Raw genomic sequence first — 11,532 nt, forward strand, 5'->3', positions numbered from 1 at the left:
AATTTCCTAGGTTTTTAATATAATCCCAAGGGTTTTTAATATTAATGTGTTTTCTTTAATGATTTCTTATGTTTGTAATATTAATAATCGTTTAGGTTTTTTTTATGTTAATTCCATTGGTTTCCTAATTCCTTGCGTTTATAATATTAATAATTTCTTGGGTTTATGATTCCCTCATTTTATAATCTTAGAGTTTTGGATATTAATCTTACATTTGATATGTTAATATATTAATTTAACATATTAGGTTTATAATATAGCATAGCATATATTAAGTTAGACACCTACTACGTATATTAACCATATTTATTAATGTGGTTGTGTTAGTATATATGCTTATTTTGAAATAAAAATTTTAAATTTTTATTTAGTTATTACTAGGCACTCGGAATTTAACCTTAATATAAAAATAAGAATAGAAAATTTGAATTTATTTATTCTGCTATGATTTTTTTCACTTTTCAATTTAACCTTAAAAGATATTATTTTTAAATCTTTAATATGGATAAAGCCATTTTTTATCTAAATATTATTTTTAGGTTTTTAATGATGAATGAAGTTATTTTTTTATGTAGTCCCTCATAATAGATGAAATTACCATTCAAAAAAAATTCAGATATTACACATTTCTATTCTTAAAATTCCCAACAACAATATAAAATTAGTTACAAAATATAAGAAAGTTCGGTAAGACGATTCACTTCATAGTTTTCAATAAGGTACGGTAATATTGGAAAAACCATTTATGTTTTGAAAAATCTGCAAAACAATATAACTTGTTTACAAAACTCGTTTCTTGTTTTGCTAAAAAAAAATTTGGACGATAGATGGCAATTACCAAGTGCCTGTCCACTTTCAGTGAAACTTTTTTGTACATTTTTTTTAATACTTAAAGATCAATTTCTGAAAATGTCGAAATCGCTTCAATGTTATTTTTCATATTTAGATTTTTGAGTTTTTGTTATGGTTATTAACAAATTTGATTTTATATTCTTTTTCATTATGTAACATTATTAGGTTTGATATTTTGCATTTCTTAAGCTGCTTTAAACTGAAAATGTATATAACATTTTAAATATTAGAGATTAGTTTGGAAAGTTTATGAGTTTTCTTTTCTATTTAAAAAAAACAATATTTTTAAATATTTTTAAAATGTATTTTGCCAACTTTTTTTTCATATCAAATCAAATCTAGTTCCAACTCAAATTAGAATATTATATATATATATAGAAAGCGAGTTATAATTTATGTGAATTTGATGTTAAGGAAACATATAACAATAAACACATAGTATAAGACACCTATGGACATCACCTTTATGGCATAACGATTTTTAAGATAAATCCAAACCTTTTATTATATAAATCAAATGGCATGCATCTATGAAACTTTTTTCATAACATATATAGCATTACTGAAATTTTTAAAAATCACAAAATTTAACTCAATTGTATACCTAGAGTAATTATTACTATTATTAATTTAAAAGAGTGTTAACATTTGAGTTAAACATAAGTATATATTTAAAAAAAAACATGTAAGCTTAGTGAAGCAACACTAACTAATAAGAACTTGACACGCCCTCTATTCTAACTACTATTAAAAAAAATTAGTTGATATTTTCTTAAAGTTAAATCCGTACCATCCACTTAAAAATTATTAACCATTAAAATACTTTTAGTAAATATATATATCAACATAATTATTTTTAACTATATTATTTATACTAGTATTATTTGAAACCACTAAATATATGAATAAATTATTTAAATAAATTTATAATTAAAAATATATATTTTTCTTAAAATATAACACAACATTTGGAGATTATTTTTAACTATATTATTTATAATAATGTAATAAATTATTTAAATAAATTTATAATTAAAAATATATATTTTTCTTAAAATATAACACAACATTTGGAGATTATTTTTAACTATATTATTTATAATAATGTAATTTGAAATCACTAAAGCTATGAAAAAATTATTTAAATAAATTTATAATTAAAAATATATTTTTTCTTAAAATATAAAATAAAATTTGAAAATACAAATTGGGTATCTTTATAAACTTTAAAAGTCAAATCATGATTACTTTACAAAATTATGTTAGTAGAGATCAACTTATGTCTCTATTGTGGCATTAAATTATATTATATTTTAATAAGGTAGTAGAAATTTTCAAAATTTATTTTCTATTAATTTATTTATTTTTTATGGGTGTGGTTCGAGTGGTAGGAGGGGTCACTCTTATCCTTCTCACTCTATTCCAATCCTATTGAGATTGACATGCTTCCTATAATAGCCTTGGTGAAATGTTCATGTAATAAAATTTAATAAAGGCAAAATAACACCACATTTAAGTGACACGTATTAAGATGAATGTTGGGCAAACATATCTTAGTGGGCATTACTGGGTGTGTTTATGGCTAAAGGAAATTGGAAAAGGAAAAGACAAAGTCATTAAAAGGAAAAAATACATTTTTGGCACATTTATTTATGAAAATGAAAGAAATTAGGAGAAAATTAAGGTGAAAGGTCACAAGATGCATGTGAAGAGGAAATTGATAAAAAATAATGGAAGATGCAGAAATTAGAGGCATCGTTAATAAAAAGGCTTCTGAAGGATCAGTTGGTAACCATTTTGTCAGTTCAAGATCTGTAGCTCTCTCATTATTCTCTCTCTCACTCTTGGTCACTTAGAGTTTTCTTGGAGTACTTTAGGTTTTGGTCAAGGAAGGAAAATAAAGCAAAGGAAAATGAATGAAAGCAAGGATCAAGGAAGGAAGAACAGGATCAGGGAGCTTCAATAGGAATACTTGTAGGTAACATATTGCATATGTGATTTCCTAGCTAGTTTTGACATGCATCATGTCACATGTTTGTGTATGGTTTTCTTGTTGTCAGTGACATGGTTTTGTTCGGTTATGACAGTGGTTTTCAGCCTAGTCTTGCTTTTTCCGGAAGTTATGGTGTGTTGGGATGTTTATCTCGGTTTTGAGCTTTGGTTTGCAACATGGATTTTGGAATTTGGGGCGGAGGTGGTCTCAAGGTTCATTCCCAAAGGCCTAAGAATCCCTTGAATAGTTTTGGTGAGATACACAGTAAATCCTAACAGAGAAGTCTCGGTTTAGGGCCTTGTGCTCTAGGTTTCGATTGTGGTAAAGCTTGAGAGACTGGTCTCAGTTTAGGGCCTAGTGATTCGGGATCAGATTGCGATAAATCTTGAGAGACAAGGAGACGAAAAATTGCTCAAGGATAGTGATGGAATATGGATGGCATTCCATGTTTGGGATTGTGATCGGAGCACCGGTTTTGGTGTCATCACGGTTTGGTGAGGGTGGAGGTGGTTTAACCTCTAGATTCCTTTAGTTGTTTTTGGATTTGTTTATCCATGAGATTTCACATTCAAGCTTGGAATATGGCACGAGGGTGATTGGCTGAAAGGAAGATTTGGTTCAGCCATGCCTATGGTCAGGTGGTACGTGAAAGTCTCGAACCAGGTCGGATTTTCCTATGATTAATGAAAGCTAAATTTTCATATTTTTGCACTTGTTTATATGTGGATTTAATGGTTGTTATACCTTTGTTATTTACATGGTTTTATGATGTTTGTAAGCATGCTTAATTGACTAGTTTATGTCATAGTTATTTCATGTATTTACTTGTGATTGTTAGAATGATGGATGCAAGACCTATTTCATGTCAGAAAATTTCAAGGGACGAGGTGGTGATCCTTCTTGTCATGTTTCATAAGAGTTGTAAGTCACTCATGCTCTATCTTGAATTCTAGACCTATAAATTGCATTGATGTGAAGTGGTTGACAGAATGTCAGTCCGAATTGGAGATGAAGAGACCTAGTCCTGAGGTTCATTTTTGGTTTATTAGTCTTGTCATCACGTCTTTATGCAGTCTAAAATTTATAACAAGCTTTGGGTAGTGGCTGGAATGCTGTGTTAGAAAAGTGCTTTGAATTTTGTGGACGCTCGCACAAGTTGGCTGGGAAAAGTCCCTGGACGTCGGCACATGTTTGCTGGGAAAAGTCCTTAGACGCTGGATTGCAGACTTGTGAGAGCGTCCAGAGGTCCCTAAATGCTGACATGCCCATATCATGAGAGCATCTAGAGGTCAAGAGGTCTAAAAGATCAGTGGGACCTAGAGGAAGAATGCTTGAGTGGCTAAGGTGTCTCTTGGGGTGTTGTTGCCGACATGGAACGTATGGTTGATGTGTTCTGTTGATTCAATTTCCTCAAGGTCACCAAGGAGGTTGAATCCCTTCATAGTGGTCTCTCTCATCCCATGTTTACCCCAGTTGGCGAGTTACTTGGTTAGATATGGGAGAAAAGTGGTTACACTCCCTTACTGGGAGTATGGCCGGTTACATGAGTAGATGTGGGAGGATAGTGGTTACACTTCCTTATTGAGAATAATTTATACATGAAAGATAACAAGCTCATTGTGTTGCAATTATACTCAAATTAACATGCTTTCTTTATTAAAAATGATAAGTACATAAAAGATAACCAACCCAAATAGATACCAATAAATTCTCAGTAGATGTAACTAATTTTATGTAGATGTAACATGAGTTTTTTTATTGTTGTAATAAATGTATTAAAAATAAGTGTATTAGATATTTAGTTACATATATATATTTTTCATACGACGCCAAGTTGCATTTATGATCGTATATGTTTCATCCTGCTTTTCATGGTTATAAGTAAATTTTCAACACATGGCATTGGACAACTGTAATTTCCAGCGATTCGAAAAATGTACGTTGATGCGAAACGTGTTATGGAAATTCGAAAGTACAAGATAAGATAAATAGCTTTAAAGTAATGGAATCGCATCTTGCAACCTGGAATATATACACATATATGGTGGAATTCACCGAAAGGATAAGGTTCGTCCATGTCTGTCAAATGATAGAAGGATGGTTCAGTAAAAAGAAAACGGAGAGTCACAAAGCTTGACTAACTGATTCTAGAAGACATGTGGCGTGCCGCTTCCTTTTATGGATAGACAATTCGTGAACCACGAAGCTGGACAACGTGATTCGAGAAGACATGTGGGATGCTTCCTTTAAACAGATAGACTATTGGTTATGGCTTATCAAGTTCATGAAAGCAAATCCAGAAGAAGCCAGCTGGAAAATTAGCAGATCTAAACCCCGTCTTCTCAATAATTTCTAATCCTATTCACTGTATTTTTATTTTATTTTATTTTTATAATTATTATTATATATTATATTATATATATAATGAATTAATATTTATTTTTCTAATTTATATGTTTTTTTATTTTTTAATTTTATTTATTTTGGTTATTGTTATTTCATTGTTTATTTTTTTTTATTTAATAATAATATTTGTTTTTATGTGTTAACTTCAAATTTTTTGTTGTTAATTTGTTATTTATTTTTTTATTTTATATGTTTTTAATTTTTATTTTTAATTTTTTTTGTTATTTTTATTTGATTTGTTTATTTATTTATTTTATTTTTCGAACTACTGATAATATAATTTTTTTGTTTTTTTGTGTTTTGTTTATTAACTTAAAAATTTTAGTTATTAGCTTAATATGTTATTATATGTTAAATAAATAAAATAAATAAATAAATAAAATAAAAATTATTTTATTTGAAAGATCAAATTTAATATTTGAAATATTTTATTATTAAATAATATCTGTTTTAAAATAATTCTTATATTTTATAGGTTGAAAATTAATTGTTCTTTATAATGTTTTTTATTTAATCATATGTTAATTTATGATTTTCCAACTCTCTATCTTGTTTTGACCATGAATTACTCTTAATGGTTTGAAGTTCCATCTTGTAATGACCATGAACCACACTTGATGATTTAAAAAAAATCCACAAAACATATCCTATCTGGTTATTGCCAAAATCTTTCTTAATAAAATCACCCGATTTTAGTTTTGGATAAATGTATATATCCTATCAAACAGGTAGGCTTGTGCTCAGCCATAAAACATAATCTAACCAGTAATCCGTGACGGACATTTGTCTTTTACCTCCGTTTTTTCCTTGCCTTTTGTCTTCGAGCGAGACACGTTGCTTCTACCAGGTGGGAGATGCCATACAGGAATTTGTTTGGGACTGAGAATGGAACATCTTACCTCTACACCCTACCGTAGCTAACATCACAACCTAGCATGTCATATACGTTAGCCATGTGGAATTTTGCGAATGGAAAGTGATAATATTCTTTCCTAGAGTTCTGTGTTTGGCGAACGCTGGACCGTTCACCAAATGGCAGGCGGAGACACTATTGAATTGTAGCTCAAACGATTCTTCGGTCCCACACCCATATTAGTCTATCTCATTTTCTCATCCACTACGCTGATTCTCTTCAATTTCGCCCGCATGTAAAAATTCCTTATCCCGGTTCCCCTAGCGTTTCCGGAGTCTGCTTGTGCTATGAATATAAGATGAGATTTTCCACCTTGTATCGTTAAAGCGAGCTTCATGGAAGGAGCAGCGTTAGGGTTTGCGTTCATCTGTGCTCTCACATACGAGGCACAGCTATTTACATAGCCAAGGATGACTTGCCTACACCTTTTAACGATTATCAGCTAGTTATGCCGATATAGGTTTCAGGTTCTGGGCAAGTTGTCTTCGACTTAGTAGTTTTCTGTGCCTCTTATGCCAGAGCTCAGATGAGGAAGAGATCGGATTGGAAAGAATGTATGTATAATCTCTACCGTATTATTGAATTCGGAGAGGCGCGCAGTGGCTGTGTTTACCATTTTTCAAATCTATATGGTCATTTTGTGGTGTATGCTTAATAGGGTTAAGAAAATATGGTGTTACGTTTGATTTATATTTTTTAGTTTATTAGAAAAGTATTTACGTGCAGGAAAAGCAGCTCAGATTTATCTTATACTGCTTGAATTTATGAAGACGATATATTGAAGTAATAAAATACATATTTATATTTCAAAGAAATTTTATTGATATTATAAACGAAAATAATTATATTAATATCATAAACTTTTTTTTTTTTTTCCTCATTGATATTATAAATGAAAATAATTATATTCATATGATAAGTGGTTTGTTTTTTTTTTTCTCACTGAGATAGCTTGCATTTCACGAATAGCGTTACTAATGGATATATCCATTTCCTCTTGGACAAAAGACAATTTTTCCTAATATTAAATAAAAATAATAGAATAAGTTTTGTTGTTTATATATATATATGTTTAATTTAATTTATTGTAATTATTATTGTTTTGGTTAGTTATATCTTTCTATGTGTTTGCAAAAGGGGTATTGGTCTAGATGTGAATAGGTTTAGGTTTATAAGAACACAATTTTTTTTGGATATTTGTTTAATTATATGTTATATGTTAGACACATTATTTGTTGTTTATGCCCTCCTCTCCCTCTCCTTATCAATCGAGCACCTAAAGGTTCAATTTACTTATTGGGTGGCCCCTCTCAAATAAGTAAAAAAAAGGTACGAAGTCGCTTGTCCGCATCGGGCAAGGGCCTGCTTCCGCATCCTCTCCTCATATTGTTTTCTGTATACTGCGCTTCCAGTATACCTGATTAATTCTTCTAAAGAGAAATGGAGGATATCCAACAAAAGATTATTCTAGAAGGACGAGATGATGTTTCGCGTAGGGAGGAAGGCCGAATAATAAGTCAGCTGGAAGAGCGCCGAAAGCAAGAGGAAATTTTGTGGCGACAAAAGTCAAGGATTAAATGGCTGAGAGAAGGGGAGAGTAATACCCGCTTCTTTCATCAAGCGATGATTCAACATAGACAGAGGAATAGAATATATTCAATCAAAAACGCTGAGGGAAACAGAGTAATTGAGCAGAAGGACATTGAAAAAACTCTAATTGATTACTTCAAAGGAATCATGACAGAAACTCAACGAGGTAGAGGAGAAGCGATCAATACTATTTGCAGAGAGATCCCCAGGTTAGTAACTGAGGAGCAAAATATGGCATTAATGCGGGCTGTGACAATGGAAGAATTAGGAGAAGTGGTTATGAGTATGAGCAAGAATAAGGCTCCTGGCCCAGATGGGTATACGGTGGAATTCTTTCAGGCTAGTTGGAATTTTATGGGCAAGGATATATTAGAGGCTGTAGAGGAATCCCGACGGAGGCAGAGAATATGGCCAGGAATAAATTCGACTTTCCTGACCCTAATTCCAAAAAGTAATAGTTCGGAGGAACCACAGGGTTTTAGACCCATCGCCCTGTGTAACGTTATTTATAAGATCATTTCCACCTTGATAGTGAAAAGACTAAAACCTCTTTTACCTAATTTGATAGCGCCTGAACAGACGGGGTTTGTGGAGGGTCGGCAGATTCTGGATGGAATAGTGGTATCTCAGGAGGTTATCCATTCTCTGAAGATAAATAAACAAAAAGGGATGCTCATGAAGTTGGATCTATCCAAGGCTTATGACAGATTAAATTGGGATTATCTTCGAGCGGTTTTGGAAGCCTATGGTTTTGCTAAACGGTGGATAGCATGGATTACTAGTATGATCTCGACTCCAAGTTTTTCAATCCTGCTTAATGGTACACCTACAGCCCAGTTCATTGCTAGCAGGGGCATTCGGCAAGGGGACCCAATTTCTCCGTTTTTGTTCATCCTGGCTATGGAAGGACTAAGTAGGAAAATAAAAAAGGAAGTTATTGACAGGAGAATCAGAGGTATACGACTGTGGGGGAATAATTTGACTATCACACATCAACAGTTCGTTGATGACTTGATGCTATTTGGTGAAGCATCGCTGAAGGAGGTGAGGAACTTCAAGAGGATCCTAGAAGTCTTCAAAAACGCATCAGGTATGGAGATTAACAATGATAAATCCTGCACTTTTATCTTTAATACGCATGAATCTATTAAATCTCATTTAACCAGAGTTCTAGGTTTTAAGAGGGGGGAGCTACCCACGCGGTATTTGGGAGTTCAATTGGATGCAAATCCCAATAGGATTAAGAACTGGCAAAGTTTGCTGGAACGAGTTCGGAAAAGATTAGATAGTTGGGCATTCAGATTGCTGAACTTACCAAGTAGAATTGTTTTGTTGAAATCTGTCTTATTGTCTATTCCAATATACCATTTGTCAATTATGGCTGCCCCAAAAGGTGTATGTGGTAAATTGCGAGAAATCTTTGGAAAATTTTTGTGGGGTGGTCCTAAGCAACAGCGGAAATGGATTTTGGTTTCATGGAAGCATGTAATTATGCGGAAAGAGGAAGGAGGCCTGGGTGTGAGGGACCCTGAGATTGTCAATAACATCTTAGGGGCAAAACTATGGTGGAGATGGGTCCAGGGTGGCGATGATGTATGGAAAAGAATATGGCAATACAAATATGGAATGCCTCAGTCAACTATGGCAAGATTACGGTTAGAGGAAACCCCCAGAGGTTCACAGATTTGGGATTTTGCAACCAGAAATAAGGCTCTAGTTCAGGACTATGCCTTTTGGGAAATTCGGGATGGAAATTCTGCCCGTTTTTGGGAAGATAGTTGGCAACAGTGGGGTATTTTGAATAGAATACAAAGTCTGCAACAAATCAAAGAAATAGCGCAAATCAGAGGCTTGAACTACGTAAAAGATTATTGGAAAAGAGCTGAATACAATGCTGTATGGAGAGCATGGCGAGGGCCGGATGAATGGGTGGATAACCTCGGACAAGAGGCTCGGCAATCTTTTGACAGAACAATAGAATCACGGAAAATCAAGTTTAGAGAAGGTAATGATATCTTGAGGTGGGGTAAGGCCATGATTGGAATGTTTACAGTAAAAGAAGCCTACTACTGGGCCACGAAGGAGGATAGAGCGGAAGAACCAGTTGGGTGGAAAAATATCTGGGAAGGTAAATGGTGGCCTAAAGTTACTTGTTTCACTTGGCTGGTATGCAGAGGACGGATCCTTACTTGGGATAATATGCAGAAGCGAGGAACGATTGGCCCCTCACGATGTCACCTATGTACTAAGGCTTTTGAAACCCAGGAGCATCTGCTGAATCAGTGTAGGTATACACTAAGCATTTGGGAGGAAATAAGAGTGCTCTTTGGTATGACGAGGAGGGATCCTGGTAGCATCAGAAACACTCTGTTACACTGGGGCAGAGGCAACTTCCAAAGTAAAGTCGTAAGGAGACTTTGGAATCTTGCACCTGGTTTTGTCATTTGGGCAATCTGGAAAGAAAGGAATCGACGAATCTTTAGGGATACTTATTGGCACGGGTCGCAACTTTGGGAGGAAATATGTCGATCTTTGAAAGAAACGATTTTAGCAGCAGCCTGGGATGAAGAGGACTGGCGATTGAATCCGGAGGAACAGAGGATTATTTCTAAGTTAAATATGGACTTTCAAATGATTTATCCCAATCCAGAGCGGAAGATTAGGAATGAAGTACCGAGCCCTAACCATTATAGGTTGCCTGGAGAGCGACGAGTTAAACTTAATTTCGATGGGGCATCAAAGGGCAACCCGGGACAAGCAGGTTTCGGGGGTCTTTTCAGGGATAGTAGAGGTCATACGAGGTGGATTTTTGCTGAAGATGGAGGAGAGATGACCAACAATGAAGCGGAGTTATGGGCAGTTTATCATGGACTCAGGATTGCAGTTAGGAACGGTTATATGAGTTTAGAAATAGAGGGCGATTCACTAATTACAGTGGACATGCTGAAGAAGTTACGGGACGGGAAGAGTTGGATATCTGTGTCCAAGAGCTGGCGGACGGCAGCGATCCTACAGGACATTGAGCAGCTCTTGCGTAGGATCGAATACATTATGATCACTCATGTCCTCCGCAATGGCAACCGGGCGGCCGATCTACTGGCTAATTGGGGTTGTGGGGGGCCGAATAGGAGGATAGATTGTAGCTGGATGTCATTACGAGACAATCCAAGCTGGACTGATTTACATACTATTTTACATCAAGATTATGATGATGCGACGGCTCAGCAGAGGAACTCGCTGGAATGATTTAACAATATCTTACATCATGGTTATGATTATAAGACTGCTCAGCAGAGAAATCAATAAACAACCTGTGATTACAATAAGGAGGCGGAAGGACAGAGCACTTAAGATGCGTTTATCCCATCCACTAGTCCGGTATTATTACGTGATTAATGGTCTGAAGGCTGGCAGTATTCGGTCCATGGGAAGGTTTAGCAAACCAAGAAGAAATTCGGCCAAGGTACCGAGACGACGTGGTAGGTGGGGCGGTGAAGTACTACTACCTTCCCATCATGGAGATGCAATCCGAATGAACATTAATGATCGAGCCAGGCAGCGAAGGTTCAAGATGGCAAGGTGGCAGCCTCACAATGTTTTAAGTATTGCATGTAACAGCCCGAACCTCCAAATGCAGTGGAGTAGAGCGAGGAAAAGCAAAGCAGAATTACAGCAGCAGACTGATTGTAAGATGGCGGAGGACCAGGAGCGGGGGGTAGGCAGGGTGACGAGGAGTAAGACGATGGCCCCAGGGGAAAAAGGGAAGAGCACTGTTCAG

General features: G+C 34.7%; 1 protein-coding gene across 1 annotated transcript; it reads left to right on the forward strand.

The window, feature by feature from the left end:
- Nucleotides 1-7,604: 7,604 nt before the first annotated feature.
- On the forward strand, nucleotides 7,605-11,000 carry LOC149202849 (uncharacterized). The gene has a single exon (XM_089401701.1). The coding sequence runs from the start codon at nucleotides 7,605-7,607 to the stop codon at nucleotides 10,998-11,000; it is 3,396 nt and encodes a 1,131-aa protein (XP_089257827.1).
- Nucleotides 11,001-11,532: the final 532 nt, after the last annotated feature.

The sequence above is a fragment of the Pinus tabuliformis genome, chromosome 2_1 (assembly GCF_031772625.1).
Source record: "Pinus tabuliformis cultivar Carrire ecotype Pingquan chromosome 2_1, CPIR1, whole genome shotgun sequence".
Lineage (NCBI taxonomy): Eukaryota > Viridiplantae > Streptophyta > Pinopsida > Pinales > Pinaceae > Pinus > Pinus tabuliformis.

What these genes read in the sequence shown, in the direction of transcription:
- LOC149202849 (XM_089401701.1), top strand. Translation starts at nt 7,605, where the DNA reads ATGGAGGATATCCAACAAAAGATTATTCTAGAAGGACGAGATGATGTT.